General features: G+C 32.7%; 2 protein-coding genes across 4 annotated transcripts; both read left to right on the top strand.

The window, feature by feature from the left end:
- The first annotated feature begins 6,454 nt into the window (after positions 1–6,454).
- On the top strand, positions 6,455–9,262 carry LOC109164231 (protein TRIGALACTOSYLDIACYLGLYCEROL 1, chloroplastic). Of its 3 annotated transcripts, XM_019312951.1 has the most exons (4): positions 6,455–6,699; positions 7,178–7,246; positions 7,331–7,435; positions 7,831–9,262. In XM_019312951.1, exons 3-4 carry the CDS (start codon positions 7,389–7,391, stop codon positions 8,849–8,851), a joined length of 1,068 nt encoding a protein of 355 aa, XP_019168496.1. In that variant the 5' UTR covers positions 6,455–6,699; positions 7,178–7,246; positions 7,331–7,388; the 3' UTR covers positions 8,852–9,262. The 3 variants fall into 3 exon arrangements, with proteins under 3 accessions (XP_019168496.1, XP_019168497.1, XP_019168494.1); XM_019312952.1 differs by lacking the exon at positions 7,178–7,246 and having other exon boundaries at positions 7,834–9,262; XM_019312949.1 differs by lacking the exon at positions 7,178–7,246.
- A 5,173-nt stretch (positions 9,263–14,435) lies between these two features.
- LOC109161233 (transcription factor EMB1444-like) lies at positions 14,436–20,213 on the top strand. The gene is made up of 11 exons (XM_019309557.1): positions 14,436–15,338; positions 15,881–16,042; positions 16,449–16,533; positions 16,642–16,683; positions 17,200–17,259; positions 17,353–17,469; positions 17,552–18,655; positions 18,736–18,837; positions 19,396–19,536; positions 19,614–19,739; positions 19,848–20,213. The coding sequence occupies exons 1-11, from the start codon at positions 15,244–15,246 to the stop codon at positions 19,926–19,928; spliced, it is 2,115 nt and encodes a 704-aa protein (XP_019165102.1). The 5' UTR covers positions 14,436–15,243; the 3' UTR covers positions 19,929–20,213.
- Positions 20,214–20,791: the final 578 nt, after the last annotated feature.

Here is a 20,791-nt window from a genome sequence, read left to right as displayed (position 1 = left end):
ATTATACTGTGTAATATTATTGTGAAAAATTAAAATGCAATGATCTGACCGTTTTTTTTTCTATTTTAGTCAATTATGAATCTTTTCTTATTTTCAAACAATTGTTAATATTCATTTCCTTTTTCAATTAACCTAATGTTTGTTGCCAAACACCTTGTGCTCAGATGGCATGTAGTGACCTCTCTTATGTGGGAAGTCATGAGATCTAGCCTTAGTGAAGGTGTTGGTTGAGAAAATATGTTTGAACATGAGATCTAGCCTTAGTGAAGGTGTTGGTTGAGAAAATATGTTTGAACAGATACTTATTTATTTACCTAATTTTCATTCCATTTTTAATTGATAATATAGAATATTATTGTGAAATATTTTTGTTCTTTTTTTCATCATTTTTTTTAATTTACCTTTACTATTTACTATTGTTTGGGCGATAAATCAAGTAAATAGAATTTTGTTTTTAATTATATTATAGATTTTTTTTCTTTTTCTATTGTTTTGGGTGTGAAAGTAAGGAAGAATGATTTTCTTTTTAATAATGGTATAGATTGAGAATCTTTTTATATTTACCTATTTAACTTATTATTATTAGTATTAATCAGTGATTTTCGTTTCTTTTTCTATTTTTAGTGAATTAAGGATCCTTTTATATTTTTCTATTTTAATGTTAACTTTTAATTTTACTGATTATTATTAGTATTAATTATTCAGTGAATTCCATTTCATTTTCTATTTTTCATAAATTATGAATCTTTTTTTTTTTCAATTTTTTTGTAAGATTGTTTTTACTGTTATTTTTATTATGACCCCTTTTTAAAAAAAAAAAAAAATCTTTCATTTTCATTGAATTAAGAATCCTTTTTTATTTTCAATTTTACTGATTATTATTAGTATTAATCAGTAAATTTCGTTTATTTTTCCATTTTTAGTGAAACAAGGATCTTTTTTTTTCTTCATATTTTACTGCTAATTTTTTGATTGATTATTATTACTATTAATTAATCAGTAAATTCCATTTCCTTTTCTATTTCTCGTGAATTAAGAAACTTTTTTTATTATTCTAATTTTTGATAGAATTTTCTTTTTTTTTTTTACTGTTATCCTTATTATGATTTTTTTTTCACACCCTTACGTTTCTTTTTTCCATTTTCATTGAATTAAGACTCATTTTTTATTTTTTTTTTACCAATTATTATTAGTCATAATCAGTAAATTCCGTTTATATTTTCATTTTTAGTGAATTAATGATCTTTTTTTTACTAATTATTGTTAGTTTTAATTAATTAGTGAATCCCGTTTCTTTTTCTATTTTTTTGTGAATTAAGGATATTTTTTTTTTATTTTACTACAAACTTTTTTGATAATTATTATTAGTATTATTAATTGGTAATTTTTTTTTTTTTATTGTTTGGGCGGGTAAGTAAGAAATGGGGGTTTAGTTTTTAAGAATAATATAGAATTTTAGTGAGTTAAGGATCCTTTTTATAGAATTCTCTTTCAATATTTAAATACATTAGCATAGTAATTACACCAAAGAAGGAAAGAAAAAATTATTAGAATAATAGTATTTTCACCCGTTCGATGCACAGAATGGATTTGTTGTAATATATTAAGAATATTTAGATCAATATATAATTATTTAAATTAGAACATCAAATATTATATAGTGCAATTGAACATATGGTTTGGATTATCTATGTGTTTTGATGTTATCATTGCTTAAATTTGAGCAAATAATTGCTCAAATTAATAGCTAATGTGTAGATGTACGCATGCGGTGCTGTAATTTTGGAGATTTTATTTATCATTTTTAGTATTTTTTTTTTAATAAATTAGTCAAATGTGCTCATTCTCAAGCAACTCAGTTATAGGAATGAATTACTATCTTAATTCATTTGTATGGAAGATATATATTTTTTTGTCTAGATATATAGCAAATTTGTCATTTTAAAAAAATATCAACGATTGTATGTACACATTATTGAAACATCTTTCGACATTGGTAGTAGCAACACAATCTTGTCCATCATCATCTATAGCTAACACCTTCAGTCCATCATGATGGGTGACTCGAGTGAAAATATATAATTGTAGAATATTAGTCAATTATGGATTTTTTTTATATTTTAAGTAAGTTTGTAATATCATATTCATTTTCAGCCAATTATTCTTTTTTTATTTTTAATCAATTAGTCAATTAGAATATCATATGCAATGATATTTTTACCTAATTTTCGTTCGAGTTTTAATTGATTATGTATAATATTATTATTGAAATATTTCCGTTGCATTTTTAATTTAACTTTATTATTGTTTAAAATATGCCTTTATTATCTATGATGTAGAATATTATTGTTGAAATATTTCCGTCAATTTTTAGTTTCCATCAATTTTTAATTAAAATGCAATGAACTAACCATTTATTTTTTTCATATTAGTTAATTATAGATCATTTTTTATTTGCAGTCAACTATTAATATTCATTTCATTTTATATTTTCAGTTAATTAGTAATATCATATTCATTTTCAGCCAATTATTCTTTTTATTTTCAGTCAATTGGTCAATTAGAATATCAGATGTAGTGATATTTTACCCAATTTTCGTTCCATTTTTAATTGATGATGTAGAATATTATTATTAAAATATTTCTGTTTCATTTTTAATTTTCATTGCATTTTTAATTTAACTTTATTATTGATTAGAATATGCCTTTATTATTGATGATGTAGAATATTGTTATTTAAATATTTTCTTTTCATTTTTAATTTACGTTTACTTGATGATGTAAAATATTATTATTGAAATATTTCTGTTCCATTTTTAAAATTGTGAAAGATTTATGACATAATTATGGTTTGATGTACTATATTGTGTAATATTATTGTAAAAAATTAAAATGTAATAATTTGACTATTTCCCTTTTTCCATTTTAGTCAATTATGGGTCATTTTTTATTTTTAGTCAATTATAAATATTTATTTCCTTTTTCAATTAACCTAATTTATGTTCCTTTTTTCATTTTTAATTTTCAGTCAATTATTAATATTCAGTTATTTTTTCAGTTTACCTAATTTCCATTCCATTTTTAATGGATGATGTAGAATATTATTGTGAAATATTTATGTTCTTTTTTTCCATTCTTTTTTTTAAAATTTACCTTTACTATTTACTATTGTTTGGGTGGGAAATCAAGTAAATAGGATTTTGTTTTTAATTATAGTATAGATTGACTCATTTACGAATTGGTTCAATAAATCGTAAATATTATCAATTGTTTGGTCACAAAATAAGCTTTATCTAATTATATCTATATTAAATTATATATATATATATATATATATATATATATATATATATATATATATATATTATTTAATAAATTAGAAATTATAAAAATAAAAAATGATTAAATTTTGTAAAGTATATCAGGGAATATTGCGGATTATTTGCTTAGAGGAATTACTTACTGAAAAAAATGTAGTGAATTATTTTATTAAAAGCAGCAAAAAATTGTGTATATAAATTAATAAATTAGTTGTATAAATTAAAAATGAAAAAACAGGAAATACATACTTAAAATTAGATTTCTAACTTATTTAATTTTCAGAATTTCGGAATAAATTTGTAATTGTATATAGTAAGGTAAGAATAATTCTTATGCAATATACGATTTGACAACTCAATTAATATTAAGATTTCGTGCAATGAACATGTATATCATCTTGTGTACTCATTTGAACGGTAATTTATTTTTATACAGTAATTATGCATAATAAATTAATATTATGCTAATTAATAACTAATAAAATTTATTATTAATTTGACCATTAAAATTAGTCTGGATGATAAAAAATATATATGAATTGGTTCAATAAATCATAAATATTACCAATTGTTTGGTTAGAAAATAATCATTATCAAATTAAAATTGATTAATTTGACAAATTATACTTAAGATAAATATTACAAATTATTTACTTATATAAAACTTTTATTGAATTATTATTTTATAATAAGGAGTGAAAAATTATATATATATATATATATATATATATATATATATATATATATATATATACCATATTATGGATTTACGTCCATATGAGAATATGAAAAGAATAAATGTACAACCTAATTAATACTACGTATTACATAATATCATACCTAATATTACTATACATAATACCACACGTAATTATTATTTTTAATACCATGCATACAATTACCATACATACTTGAATTGGTTATCAATATAGATTTCTTAAATTGGTTATAAATCATATTATAGTATTACGTCCATATGAAATAATATTAACATACATAAAATTACCATACATACTTGTTAATATTTAGATTTATTAAATTGGTTAGAATTCATATTATGGTAAAATAATTCTTATGCAATATACGATTTGGAAACTCAATGAATATTAAGATTCCGTGCAATGAACATATATTTCATCACGTGTACTTATTTGACCAAAAATATGAAGGTTGGTTCAATAAATCGTAAATATTACTAATTGTTTGGTTAGAGAATAATCTTTATCAATAAAAATTAAAATAATTAAATCTCTATCACATTCATATGCTGTTGCTTTAGGCTTTTGTCAAGGAGCACTACTCACGATCCTCAATACATTGCCATGGCTCCAAATCCTTGTGTTACTCCTATTGGTGTTGGAAGGACCGTCACATCAGGAAAAAAAATATTAATAGTCCAAACTCATTCAATGATGTCCCCTCTCATGCAAATGACCTACAGATCTAGTTGCTCAGAGTCCACTAATAATCAGATGGTCAGTTTTTTTTCTATCACTATGAATAGTGCATTATTTAATCTTGCCCAGAGTCCAATAATAAACAACTTTTAATGGATTGAGATAAGGTATTAGAGAAATACCTTTTAATGGGTTGAGCAAACTCGTCCAGATTAATGATGAAGAAGATCAGATGATATATATGATCAATATAATCATAGTTTATATAATATATGTAGATAGATTTTAAATTTCACCAATGGTATATATGATTTTCTATTCTTTATTAAAAAAAAAAAAAAGAGTTGAAAAAGGATACAGAGATTTACCAAATGTGTAGGTGTAGTGCAACAGCTTTTCTGGATACGCAGAGAATATGGGTCTTGTTCCTCCTCTTCTTGAAGGTCCCTGTTCTCTACACCATTGCTATGCAGTTGCAGAGAATATCCCTTAGGTTCTTCGTAACTTGGTACTGTTTGTATTGAAGAGAATGTGATGTATATATAGGTGTTTAGATATGATTAAGGGTAACATTTATGGTTTTTATTATATTACCAATTACCAATTACCAATTAAAATTAGAGTTACAATTTTACATTTGCTTACCAAAAAATTATATATAGATACTTAATTTATATTTGAAGAATATATTTACCTAATTTACTTTATATACAGTAATAAGTATGTCTACACATAAATGAATAATATATAATATATAATTTCAATATTTTGATAATTAATTAAATTAGAAAATTAGGATATTATATAAATGCCGCTAAGTTTTGGGGAAAAATTTATATGGTTTTTATATTATTATTATTATTATTATTATTATTATTATTATTATTATTATTTTTATTTTATTATGCTTACATTATTTCATAAGATTTTTATTATATTTGAACAATAATATTTTCAATTATATTATAGAATATAATACCATACATAATATTACCAATTATGTAATATAACAATTAATAGATTTTATTTAATTTCCATTTGACATTTACTTACCAAATAAACTTTACTACAAAAGTTTTGGGGGGAAAATTTGTTAGGAGGATTTTACTTTTATATATATATATATATATATATATATATATATATATATATATATATATATATATATATATATATATATATATAAATATATAGATTATATGCTCAACAAACGGGACATGAAGTTGAATCCCCAACTTTAAGAGTCCCACATTCCGGCTCAATAAAGCTTTATGTTGGTGTGGTGCGTACAAAGGAATTTGTCCACTTTGGGTATAATCCCACACTGTCGCGCTACTGAGGTTCGAATTTTGATCTTTTCTTCCAAATACTGCTTACTGAATCAGTGAATTAAGCGCACGGGTAAGGATTTCGTCCATAACCAAGTAGCTTGTGGTCCACTGATACTTAGTTGCTCCCGTAAATGGGAGGTGTTAAGTTCGAACTTCAATTGAGACAAGTAGTGTGTATATGTAGAGTATCCTCTTCCTCATAATATAAAAATATGAATTTCGTCTATTTTTTTATATTGGTAGTGCTTACTTCCATTACCAAATTATAATTAACGTAAAATTTGTCATTTTCTAACAAAATATTAAGAATAAAATTTACAACTTTAATTATAGCTAAATATAAACTTACAACATCAAGAAGTGAGAATGATGCTAATCATCCTCTATAACTCAAAAATAAAAATGTAATTGAGTAAAATCCTGGCACAAAAAAATGGGAAAAACAAAAAACCAAAATTTGGTCCTTTGTGTTCACTTCATCCGATTCTTGTGGGACGAAGAACCAGAGAAGCAGCTTATCATCGAGGTCTAGAGCTGAAGCGCTGAACCCCACCGCCGTTCAATCCAGCACTATCCGCGACCACCATTAGAGTTAAGGCCGACACGTCTGCTCCAGTTCTGGTTAAAATTTCTACTGAAATTGATTCCTAGGTTTGAAATTCATTTCAATCTGTTTTTTCACTTCTTTCAAATCCGGTTTCAATCTGTTGCTCGGAGTTCGGTTTACTAATTTATGTATGGATTGAATGTTATAGGTTCGAAATTCTTTCTTTTTTATACTTAATTGCATTGTGATGATTCAATTTGTTTCTTCGTTCTTATGTGCATTTATCTTCTTCGATCCTCCACCCGAATTCAGTACATCCACGGCCTACGGCATCTCATCTGCTCGAACCTTCTAAGTGTTTGTGATTTGTTCTGATTGAATTAAATTTTCATATTATTTGTTAACACAGAAAGTGGATTTGGAAGTTTCGAAACTTGAAATTGGGGCCTTTGATTTTATCTTTCAGCAGCTTCTGATAATTCCAATTACATATTGGTAGCTGTACTTTTGGTTTCCATTTCATACTTGTATAATGGAAATGCACTTTATCTGCATCTAATATGGATAAAATTTTTGGAGTAGATAAAATCGCTTTTCCACAGCATGGTTTCTTCTTGACAACTGCTTCTGCAGTGTGTTTCAAGGAGAATGGTTAGTGCATTGGTGCACATTATATGATTACTAGTAAGACTTTTACAAAAAATTATAGCTCGAAATATCTCTTCTTCTGTGCAGCTACAAGTTCAAAGAAGAAAATTTCTGGGCTGGACCCTACTAAGGCGGAGGGTGTACAATGCTGGCAACTTCTCCCAATTACCCAGTGTGCTACTTCCTTGACAGGTCCCTATCTGCCTTTCAATATCACTCCTTATACTATCGCATTTATGAGGAATTGTCTTTGTAACTTCCTAATTTCTGTCAATGATCATATGGGTGCTTGGTAAAGATTATTGTAATCGGACAATTTAGTCTGTAGATTCTACTTTTCACATGTTTGCTAAGGATTATAAATTATGGTTTGTATAACACTTTTCAATGTTTTTTAGCCAATAAAACATAAGTAACTTGGAGTTGATTATGAATTATTCAGAGTCCATATACCATTATCATAAGCCATGTAACAATCCATACAAGATCATAAGATTCTAACTTGCATCTCTTTATGGAGGTGCTCTCAAATGAGACTGATTTCAATCTTTGGTGGATTCTAACTTGCATCTCTTTAGAAACTGCAGCAGAATCAGCGGTGTCAATAAGAATTGTCAGAAGGAAATAAAATTATTATGCTCAAGTCCACTTTCCCGTAAACTGTTTTTTGCTCAAGGAACACAGATTCATAAGGTTCTTAGGCCTTCCCAGCTGAAAAGATGTTATGTGGTTCCTAATGCCAATGATGGGTATCCTTGTGTCTCTGCATCTATAGAAGATACAGCTGCAAGCCATGAATTGAGTTATGAAGCAGAAACAGTATTTAGTAAATGGTCACCTCCTAAGTACTTATGGAGGGGTTTATCTGTACTAATCCTAGCAGGGCAGGTGATCATAAGGATTGTAAAGGGAAACGTCCACTGGAGAAACACTCTCCAGCAACTAGAGAGGGTTGGCCCTAAATCTGTTGGTGTTTGTCTGTTGACTTCAGCTTTTGTTGGCATGGCCTTCACCATTCAATTTGTTAGGGAATTCACAAGATTGGGGTTAAACAGATCTGTTGGTGGTGTTTTGGCCTTGGCCTTTTCAAGAGAATTAAGTCCTGTTGTTACATCAATCGTAGTTGCTGGGCGTATTGGCAGTGCATTTGCTGCAGAACTGGGCACCATGCAGGTTTCCGAACAAACTGACACATTGAGAGTTCTTGGAGCAAACCCCGTTGACTATCTGGTGACCCCTCGGGTAATTGCCTCTTGTTTGGCCTTACCATTTTTGACCCTCATGTGTTTCACAGTCGGAATGGCATCCAGTGCTATTCTATCAGATAGCGTGTACGGGATCAGCATCAACATAATACTGGATTCAGCCCAGAGAGCTCTTAGATCATGGGATATCATCAGCGCAATGATCAAGTCCGGGGTTTTTGGTGCAATCATATCCACTGTGAGCTGCGCTTGGGGAGTAACAACCCTTGAAGGTGCCAAGGGCGTTGGAGAATCAACTACTTCAGCTGTGGTCATATCTCTCGTCGGTATCTTCATTGCTGACTTTGCACTCTCTTGTTGCTTCTTCCAGGGAGCCGGGAATTCATTGAAGAACTCTGTATGATTTTCTCACCTTCTTTCTTTTTCTGATACATTTTTCAAATCACTTCTCTGAAAGAAACTGACAATACGTCGAATGAGAATGCATCTTTATTAGCTGAAACTCATGTAGTATGACAACTCATTCCCAGCACCAAAAGTCTAGGATACTTAATTCCAGTCACCAGTACCACGTTTTTCGCTATGTTGCTTTCATGAAGAGCTATTTTCCTTGTTTTTTACACCCACATAACATACTTTTGAAGTAGAAAAGTTGTCCAGTTCAAAACTTCAAATTTTCTTCCTACTCAGATATATAGAAAGCGGCAGGAGAATGTGAAAAATTCGACTTTTGGGGTTCATTGAATCTACCAGTTTTGAGGTTATCTTGTTCTTATCTTCATTTGATGAATACAGATATTTTAAGGAAGCACTATATCTCTCTCTCTCTCCACCTAAATTACTTGTGGTTATAGAACATTACAGTGTGTTGATTTGGTAGGTACAGCTGTACAAGGTTGTTTCTCTAGCACAGTGGATGATGTTCATACGTTGCATCATCGTACATATGCATTTTCTTGATTCCGTGATGAACACCAACACTAGTTGCGATGAACGTTTACTTTAGTAGTATACATCACAATTTCTTATATTTACATCACAATCAACAAACATTATACATAACTCGGCAATTTAGAGTAGTTGGTAAATAAATTGTTAATACTACTATAAGCTCAGAGAAACATCTGGTATCCCCACTATTATTGTGGGACTAATCGCAATTTAGCTTGAGTCATACTTGTAGAGTTTATATGAGACTAATTCCGATTTGGCTTGGATCATACTTGATTTCTTTAAGGTTAGAGATGACTAGTTCTGATTTGATTTGAGTCGCACTCATAGAGTTTAAGTTTGACTTCCCATATTTCTTTAACATCCTGATTCTTCTCCCAAAAGGCTGGATTTCCAATCCCGGTCTGACAGAGTATTTGGGAGGATGTAAATCATGGTGACTCACTGGCGCAGTTGTAGTAGGCAGGGCCAAATACCGGTGCGCACAAAGATCTGCTTACTTTGGGCATAATCACCACATTGACGCTGTCGAGGTTTTAACCTTGATTTCTTCTTCCAAATACTACTTACTGAACCAGTGAGCTAAACCCGTGCGAACCTTATTGGTTGCATTTGTAGTTATCATCTATCCCAAACTATCAAGTCACTGACTCACTGCACATCATATTATACAACTTTGTAATTACTTTACAGATTACACTAATGAAGTAGGTGTGGAGGATTAGCAACTAAATTTGTACTTTATCATCCTAAATTAACCCTTCAACCAAAAGAGTTGCAATAACATAATGAGTCAAAGTAAAAGCACCCAAAAAAAAATCTTTTAGTGAAATATTTTCAAGAAAAAGAGAGGCAATAAGCCTGTCGAAATTGACTTGAGACACACAGATCAAAATGTAATTCATGACAAATGTAGACTGAGAAGTGACTCTCCTAGATTACATGCTACTCAAAAGCTAGGCTTCCAAATCTACCTAGGATGATTATGGTTCCAACTAGAGTACCATGTTCAAAGAAAAAGGCAAATTTTCTAATTAAAAAAAAAAGAAGATGGGTATGACAGAAATGATACAAGTGGTCCTAAGGATCCCAGTGCAAGACATAAAACCTTATAAAATTAGCACCCCCCATTCAATTGTCAATTATTATGTGCAGCCTTACATAATACTTACCTCATATGGGGTTTGAGACCACATCATGAACTTATACTCAATCTGCATTTGAATATGTTTGTTTCATTTTTTCACATAAATAACTATGAATTTTATGTGTTTTTCATCATTCTCCTTTGTCTCTTTGCACTCATCATCATATCCTGCCCACCCATTTTACTATATAGTGTTTTAACTTAATTCTTTTTTTTTTTTTAATAAATATATTAAAGTATAATATATTATGCATTCAAATTAATTTACTAGTAGCTATCATTTTGATCACTGTCATTTTTCCATCCATACCTACATCACTACAGTTAGTGGTCATTATTATTACCCTTCAAAACGCATGAAATTAAACTAATTTATTATGTCATTTTTTCTTATCGTCCCTACAAAGTGAATTTATCTCATCCTAACAAAACTCAGCGACATAAAAAATCACTTTACAAACAATTGAGGAATGAAAAGTGTTGCGCTAATCCTTATAATTTAATGATTGAATTGCAATTTTCCCCTATATATGTGTGTAAAAGCTCTAATTATTAAGATTATTTTTTTTTGTGATAAGAAAAATACACAGTCACTATTCCGCTTCTATAAGAATCAAATTCCAGACTACTCAATCACCATTTTTAGGGCAGAATTTAATTTCTCCTTTTAATTTCAAGTAAGATTGATACTAAGCAAAAGGAAAAAAGAGGTTGCATATTATATAAGGAGTATTATATTGTTGACCTTTTAATTAGATTTGCATTAATGGTTGATCTGCATGTGATCATATCACTCAAAACTTTTTTCCCTTTTTTGTTTTTCTATGTCCATATCACTTAGCGTGGTAAAATTAATTGTACTTAATCTATTGGAGATTTTTTTTTTTTTTTAAAAAAATGTTGAAATTGCAGTGAGAATGATTAGAAATGGATGACAATAATCACATGGGGATCTCACTGTTGTTCATGATATGGGATCCCAAGTATGATGTTTAGTTGGTGTGGTACAACAAGAATCATAGAATAAATATGTTCCAAAATTTTATGAAATCAATCTCTTTAAAATTGAGAGCTTTGGGCATCATCAATAACACTCTTTCAAGGTTAACAAAAAGTACCAATTCACCACATATTTACCCTACAATTTCTAGAATATATATTTATATCCTATAACGCATGTGTACTCAGCTCGGTGAAGTTATATTATATATTTAGGGAAAAGGGTCAAATAGGTCATCGAACTTTAACTTAAAAGTCAATTAGGCCTCTAAACTTTTTAAATGTGCAATTACACCCATTAACAATTCATTTAAGTGCAATGAAGCCCAAAAACAAATTAATGACCTGCTATCGCAGGTCATTACGGTTCAGGCCACCTTCCGGCGAATTTTTCGACAAAAAAGAAAAAGTGATCGGCGAAATTTTTGACAAAAGAAGTGACCGGCGAAATTTTCAGCAAATCTGAGTCGGTTGCTGGTCACCTTTTTTATGTCGGAAAATTCGCCGGAAGGTGGCCTGAACCCTAATGACCTGTGATAGCAGGTCATTAACTTATTTTTGGGCTTCATTGAACCTAAATGAATTGTTGATGGGTGTAATTGAACCTTTAAAAAGTTTAGGGGCCTAATTGACTTTTAAGCTAAAGTTCGATGGCCTATTTGACGCTTTTCCCATATATTTATAAAAAGGGTATAGTATAACTTAACTCTCGCATAACAAGGGTCTAGGTGTTCTTGACGACCCTCCTAGAAACCTCCTTAGGTGTGAAGCTGAGACTGATAATGTCTAATAGTCGAGTTTTGCTTTTGACCCCTCCCCCCTCCCCACCCCCACCCCCACCCCCCACACCTTCTCAGGTGTTTAATGGCCATCAACTCGATCTTGCATGTAGGGGTGTGAGGCTCCTAACAACCCTTCTGGACACCTTCTTAGAATTTTGGGTGAGCTGAGGAGACTGATGATGTTTAATAGTCCAATTTTACTTTTGATATGAAGAGATTAGACGATTTTTCTGTCGATTGGATGTTTTCCCCTTTCTAGATACACAAAAAGAAAAAAGAAAAAAAAAAGGTAAACTATAACTTTATCAAATACAAAATAATACATATATGATATTGTAAAACTTTTTATATTTTACTGTAGTTGCGGGCACCTTGATTAGAGATTAAAATATGAAGGGTGGTGGGATGTGAAAAGGATAAGTTGTGGTAAAAATGGATGGGAGGAGCAGAAATTATGGAAGAGGAGACAGTGGGAATTGAGGTGTAGAGGTGTCACAACTTTTAGCAGTAGAAATCATTGTTGTAAAGGCCATTGAGAGAGAGAGAGAGGGGTAAGTTGGGAAAAAAGAATTAAAAGTAAGATTATTGGTAGATAGATGATGGGAAGATGAGAAGCATTTCTATGGACTACAAATCATATTGTTTGCCATATAAGTAGACTATCTCAAAGACTCTTTCATTATTATTCATTCCTATCACTACCTTCAAACTCAAATAATTACATTTCCATCCTCTTAACATTTTGTTATTCATGCTACCTAAACCATTTGATCGAATTTATTGTTGGATTATATTAATATATGTAATTTTCTATAATGGGTACCCGTGTCAATAGTATTGAGTGCAACTATATATAGTATATTTTATTGAACTGGTTAGATGCTATACTGCTATTCATATTGATGTTGGTAGTATCCAATAGAACAAAACATAGTATGCGTAGCAAATTTCACAATCAAATACTCCGTAGTAATTGTGGGTTTCCATTGTCATCTAACAAAAAACATAGCATACGTGGTTTTGTATAATAGTATTAACATCGCCGTTAATCAATATAGTAAATTTTTTTTAATAATGATATATGTTTTTACAGGAATATATTCAAATAAATAAATGAATACTAATGGGCGGGTCTGATTATTTTCATTAACCTTTTTTAGATAATGACATTTTTTTAGAATATTAAATTAATTAAATAAGTGAAGTTTATTCTTTAAATATCACTTATCAAAATGTTAAAGGGATAAATTCATAAAGCAATATAAAAGTATCGTCGGGTAGTTTAAATAGTTATCCAATCAAAGTTTAATCTTGTTTTCAGCTAGTGCTGTCAAAACGAGTTTTGCTTGCCGGCCCGCTACACCCTCATGCATGGGTTGGTTTCGAAAATATATGCCCGCCAAAGAGTGAAATTTTTTGGCCCGCCAACCAACCAAAGTTCACACACACACACATTACTTATGTAACAAATCATTTTAATTATTTTTATAGTATATAAATTGTAAAACTTAACTACGCAACAAATCAACAACTTAATAACAAGAAAAAAAAGTGGCAGGGGCCCGCCTAGCTTGCTGGCCGAGTCGGGCCAACAAAAGATAGACCCGCCAAAAGAGTGAGCTTTTTTGGCTCGGCCCGAAAAGGTGACTCGTTTTGACAACTCTATTTGCAGCGAGAGCGTGCATGAATCATTGGGAAATTTTGACCAATTAGGAATGGTGAAGACCTTATGCTAGAAGCCTAGAAGTATACAAACGGTAGAAGAACTTGTAATCACTTGAACAACACAGAATTTACCTCCTTCATGAGTTTTGAAACGAATTCACAGAGGTACATGACATAGTTGGGCAAAGTCAGAAAATAAAACAAAAAGTAGGGGCAAAATGGTCCGTCGGCCTAGAGTTCTAACCACCAACCGCCGCAATGGTGAAAGAGTAAATTGGAGAAGGAAGAAGGGTGAAACGGTAATAAGGCATGTAAATCCAAAATCAAACAAACAGGGAGCCGCAGTGCGCATCCAGCGTGACAAAGAAGAAGAAAATACAGCGCGACAAAAAGCGGTGCTCTTATATAAACCCCAACAAAGCTTCAAACTTGTAACCCATCGTCTTCTTCCTTTAAAGTTTTTCTTTTTCTCTCACAGTCAAAAAAACACTCTTTTTTCGGGTCTAGAACCAGAAAGCGGGAACAGTTTCGGGTCGCTGCACGCAGAGTATCGGAGGAAGTAATGGCGGCTGTCGGAGAGGTGGCTCAGAGGTCAGCTCCAAAGCGGCGGAGGTACTCTTCGCAGAAAGCATACTGCTGAGAAAGAGATAGAGAGAGAAGCCCTTTTATCGTAATTTGTTTTGATCACTGAAACAACTGTCTTTTTCAAGATTAGATTTTTATGAACTCTCTGGGTAGATTTCTCAATGTCGTTTGACATTCGATAAAGACACCTCGCCGCCCAGTAAACATCTCTTGGTTGTTAAGATTTGATCTAAAGCTTGGAGTTTGTCGATGATTATGGAGGGGTGCATGAAGGGGATTTCTGGGATTTACTCTTTGATCAACTTTTCCGGTTTTCTGAGTGTCTAATAGCGGTATTCGCAAAAAAAGATTGAGTCTTTTTGTTTTTGGGTGTTGGGGGTGTGGTTTCTTTAGCTATAGAGAAATGGGAAAGGGTGATGGTTTGTTACTACTTCTATCAACAGAGGGACCGCCGATAAAGCGGCGAGCAGGGTTGAGGAGGAAACAGGCCGGAAGAGGATCTTACAGAGGTAGTTAGGTTTAGAAAATCCAGGAGAATAGAGGGGGGAAACAAACAAAATTAGGGGTTTTAATAATAATTTCTGTTGTAATTTGACCCGATTTCAAATTTAGGGGACTGGATTCTTTGGGGGGTCTGGACTTGTTAGAATTTCTGCTCACATTATTATGGGATTCCTATTGCGCCAAGCACTCAGGACCCTCTGCTCCAACACTCTCTGGAACTATGCTGTTTTCTGGAAACTCACCCATCGTTCAAGGATGTAAGTTTTTTTCTTTGTTTCATTTCTTTAAATTTGTTTCCTTTGAGGAATTTAACAAAAAATAAATGGATTAGGAGAGTCAAATGAATATAGGGACTACCCAAAAAAAAATGCAAAGAACATCTTAGTATCTTGAATTCTTGATTAAGTTTGGCCAGTAGAAGGAGCATCATAGAAAGCATAAATGTCAAATTAGACAAGGATATTTTTAGTATTACTAGCAACGTCAAAGGTATCGTGTTTGAGATAACGATATCTTGGTGAAATACAGATGATAGTGGGATCGAGTCCATAAAGACAGCTCGAATTTGGGGGCAGATATGTATCGGCCTATACTATGAACCATGAATATATGCGTGTGTGCTGATTCCTAGTTGGCTAAAGTGGATTTGTTCGTTAAAGACATTATTCCATGCTGTTCTTCTTTCACTTTGTGCAATAGAGTCGTGGACAGTTAGAAAAATTGTTCTCTTATGATTTTGTCTCCATATTTTGAGTTCACTTTATTATTATTATTATTTGATGTTATTGGTTTTGTGCAGGATGCTGATATGGGAGGATGCCTATTATGGTAATAACGAGCACCACGAGAAGAAATTGTTCAGTAATTCAGCGGGCAACTTGCTCGATGGGCATTGTTCACATGATGCTCTCGGTTTAGCTGTGGCTAAGATGTCATATCATGTATATTCTCTAGGGGAAGGGTATGATGATACGTAAAATATGATTATTTTTGTTCATAATTTTTTGATAAAGTGGATATAGTATAGTTTTTTGCTACTCCATATTTATAATTTCTCGGACCTTGTACATTCAACAGTAACATAGTTCACGTGTGTTTTTTGTTTGAGAAGAAGTGCTTGAACGGTAGGGATTGAATTCTGTCATGAGAAATTTTACCAAAGCTATCGCTTTAAACACTTGTTAAGTTAGGTTTAGAATTTCAGATCTCCAACTGCAAATTCAAAGTAATTAACGAAGTTATGATTGTGAACTACAGAGTAATTTTTACTACAGTTCTATGATTTTGTCACACTTGAAACTTTGGTCGTAATTTCTGAACTAAATAAATATTAGACATTTTGTATCTCATAGTTTTCATTTGGACAGGATTGTCGGGCAGGTGGCTGTTACTGGTAAACATTTGTGGATTTCTGCTGATAAATGGGTAACAAACCCCAGCTCCTCATTTGAGGTGAGACACTCGTTTCTGTGAGCCAGTATGATATGATATTCGTTTCTCTCGACTGCTCTTAAAATGTGTCTTAGTTTTCATTCTTGCTTTAATCTCGATTGTTTCCAGTACTGTGATGGATGGCAAACTCAGTTTTCGGCTGGAGTTAAGGTAATGACCTTTTTTTTTTTTTTTTTTTTTTTTTTTTTTCTTTCACTATTGTTCCTTTTATCACATCAAAATTAAGCCATTGATTGAAAAAATAAGCGATAATATATGGGTTTATAAGACCATGGGTTAGACTAGCTAATTGGTTGGATTCAATCTTTTAGTGTGGTTTGGCCCATGTGTATTATAGCCCAGTTGAGTGATCCTAGCCCAATCTTAGTTTATAACATGGTATCAGAGCCTGTTCGGTCCACTTTGGTTGGATTCAATCTGCATTATAGCCCACTTGAGTGATCCTAGTCCAATCTTAATTTATAACACCAGGTGAATTACACATCCATATTTCAATATTGTACCACATGCAATTGAGATTCTTGGTTTTGTTTAACGTCTTGAAAGTGTTATGGAGGATAGATAGCCTCGGGTTTTTAGATTTGTGTTCGGTTTATTGGTTAAAGAGATACAATTTGTATCGTAGTGAAGATACATTAATGACATGCATATCTTTTGTCATTACAGACCATTGTTGTTGTGGCGGTTGCTCCTCTAGGAGTTGTACAGCTTGGATCTTTGGATGACGTAAGTCATCGTTTACTAAGAGATATCCGAAGAGCATAACTATGAATGTTCGGTTTTTGAGTGCCGTGTATTTTATTTTATTTTTTTGATTAGATTCCCGAGGATCTGAAGATGGTCAAACACATTAGGGATGTTTTCTCGGAGGTCCATGATTCTGTAGCTGGTCACTTGCAGGGTGCAATGCAGAATAATGCGGAGACTTCTTGTGTGGTAAAATATTCTCCCTATACCGAAATATAGTGCTTTTACGAAATCTTTATTCGTTTATCTGACACTGATTATCTTTTTCCAGTCAGATGTGTCCACTAGAACCTCCGGTTCGGAGGTTTATCTCGATTGCACAAATAATCTAGATAGAAGTATTGAAGACGGGACGAATTTCTGCTCTTCTAAATACGTGTTTCTTGGACAAGGAAAGCACGGCCATTGTTCTCCTATGGTTTCTCGTCCTTCAACTTACCCGAATAAAATACACGAAGTGCCTAATAAGCATGAAGGTCCCGGGCCTCCAATACCGAGTTGTGAAAGTTTTTTCGATGGGCCCGAAGCTATTGCTTTGATGAGTGAAGTGCAAACGAGCAAACTAAGGGACTCGGTAGAAGATAAAAGTAAATCTTATAAGAACAAAATTGCTTCGTGTGATGCTGTACAGGCTCTTGATTATTCGGGTATGGATATACCGTACCCCCCTTCAGAATTTCTCGTTTCTGCAGCAGATAACGATCAGAACGGGGCGTTTTCCTTGCCCGTTCTTCCCAATTCTGGGTTACATAAAGATTCCGAGAATAACTCATTCCAGTCCAGTGATATGAACGTGATTCAGACTCCTTTAAGTTTCTATGCTGGCTATGAGCTATACGAGGTGTTAGGGCCTGCTTTTCAAAAGGGTAGCGGTCGTAATCTTTGGGAAACCGAGAAAACCGAAACGGGAATGGCCGTTGAGATGCCCGAGGTAATGGGTGATAGCAGTCTGTTAATGAGTGACAGTAGGACCGAACATCTTTTGGAAGCGGTGATAGCCAACGTTAATTGCCACGAGAGTGACGCTAACAGTGTGAAGTCTTTCTGTAAATCCGTTGAATCCTTTGTGACCACCGAAAAGACGGAGCCTTGCACTAGTGATGTGGGCACGATCAGTTCGGCGGGTTACTCGTTCGACCGTGATACACTGAACAGCTTCAACTCTTCGGGGGCGTGTGGAGTTAGATCTTCAATAGGCCTTTCTTCGACCAGTTCTAGTAGAGGCAGCGGGCATATGGAAAGACCACAAGAACCGGTGAGAATGAATAAACGGAGGGCAAAACCTGGTGAAAGTAGTCGACCCAGGCCCCGGGACCGACAGCTGATTCAAGATCGCATCAAGGAGTTGCGAGACCTCGTGCCTAATGGTTCAAAGGTAACTTTCACATTCTTGTTTTCCACCTCCCCAAAACGCTCTACGGGAATGGTTTCTGAAATATTTGGATAATAATTCAGTGCAGTATTGATTCACTTCTGGAGCGCACAATCAAGCACATGCTTTTTATGCAAAGTATCACAAAGCATGCCGAGATGCTAAATAAATGCACTTCATCAAAGGTAAGCCATGCTATTTTGTATACACCGTTACTTATTTCTATGGTTGCAGTAGGTGCTAGGTGCTAGTCAGGCGATAGAGTAGTGCCTAGCGTCTCGACAGCCTAGGCGGTGCCTATGCGGCTTACTAAAGAAAATGAAAGCAGTGCACGTGTGTGGGTGTATATGTCATTATACACACACACACACACACACACACACATATATATATATATATATATATATATATATATATATATATATATATATATATATATATATATATATATATATATATATATATATATATATATATATATATATATATATAATGAAAAAAAATTAGCAAGGCCGAGCTGACTGGGTTAACTCGGCTAACTCGATCGAAATGGACGAGTTAACTCGGCCGAATTCGGTCGAGTTAGGTGCTTGGCGGGCACCTATAGGGGAAATCGCCACGGTCTAGGGGCGCCTAGACTGATTTTTGCAACAGTGTTGTTATTTCTAAGCTCCAATTAACCACGGTAACTTTGATGTTAGTCGCAAATTTTTAACGAAAATACATGGCGTCTTTAATTGCAGTGGCTCGACAAGGAACCAGGAACTCAAGGGCCTTCCTCCAACGAGCAAGGTTCAAGCTGGGCGGTGGAAGTGGGGAGTAACATGAAAGTATGCCCTATAATCGTAGAAAACCTGAACATGAATGGTCAAATGCTAGTCGAGGTATGGATAAGCAGGCTAGCTATTTTACCGACATGGCTCTTTTTACCATCGGTTTACTTATTTCATCGTGAATACAGATGTTATTAAAAGACTGCAGCCATTTTCTCGAGATAGCAGAAGCCATCAGGAGCTTGGGTCTCACCATACTGAAAGGCGTAGCAGAAGGGTATGGCGAGAAGACCCGGATGTGCTTCGTGGTTGAGGTACGTACAATTCTTATACGTCGTAAATGGCTAACTATATCTTGTCCTACAGACAATAATCGTGTTTGTTTGCGTTTAATCCAAAAAACTCGGAACTTATTTCTCCAGGGACAGAATAACCAACCCATGCATCGCATGGATATACTGTGGTCGCTTATGCAGCTACTGCCACCCGAGATTAATGCGTGATATGATGCAGCTAACCAGACCGGACCGGGGGCGCTGTATCTCAGTTCATAGATTTGCTCGATCAGCTCGTGTGTGAAGATGATTTCTTTTTCCGTGTTTTGCAATTGTAATTCTCTCTTTAAATTGAATTATTTGTTGAGTGCTATAGCTATACCAATGAACACTGTTTGAAACCTTTCTATTCCTGGATTGGATGTGGTTTTCTTTGTCTGTTCTGTACAATGATGTTTTGTGCTACATCGGTTTTGACTTCGCAAGACATTGTAAAGTAGTGTTTAAACTCGAGAAATTCTTCTACATATTGAACTAGTTTTGGTGTTTTTGTTAAGAGGCCGTTGCTTATGGTGGTGGCCGGACTCCCTACCATTTCTCGTTAGAACACCGACTCCGATCCAGCATGAGGTTAGCACGTTGATGCTTTAATGATTCTGATTTTTTATATACATGAACTATCAAATGTAGGTATAGAATATGTCAGGTATAGAATATATCAACTATAGATACAGAACATGTAGTTGATCCAGATTCGTCTTGCAAGATCCCCAAATCTTATATATAATAAAGTTATATGGTCTTGTAAAAATTAAATGGTAATAATTAACATTTAATTTTCACAAGACCATAATAATATTGTTAATTATAATAACAATAACAATAATAATAATAATAATTGCAATAATAATAATGATAATAATTTCCATTGACAGTTTCTAATATATATATATATATATATATATATATATATATATATATATATATATATATATTATATTTATTTATATTTCAATTTCTACTTGCAAATTATTGTGTGAACGATGGTCCACATAATTGTATGGATCATGAATATCAAATACATTTTTAAT

The sequence above is a fragment of the Ipomoea nil genome, unplaced genomic scaffold, assembly GCF_001879475.1.
Source record: "Ipomoea nil cultivar Tokyo-kokei standard unplaced genomic scaffold, Asagao_1.1 scaffold0302, whole genome shotgun sequence".
NCBI classification, from domain to species: domain Eukaryota; kingdom Viridiplantae; phylum Streptophyta; class Magnoliopsida; order Solanales; family Convolvulaceae; genus Ipomoea; species Ipomoea nil.
The sequence above is the reverse complement of the archived record's forward strand: the minus strand, read 5'-3'. Positions and strand labels throughout refer to the sequence as shown.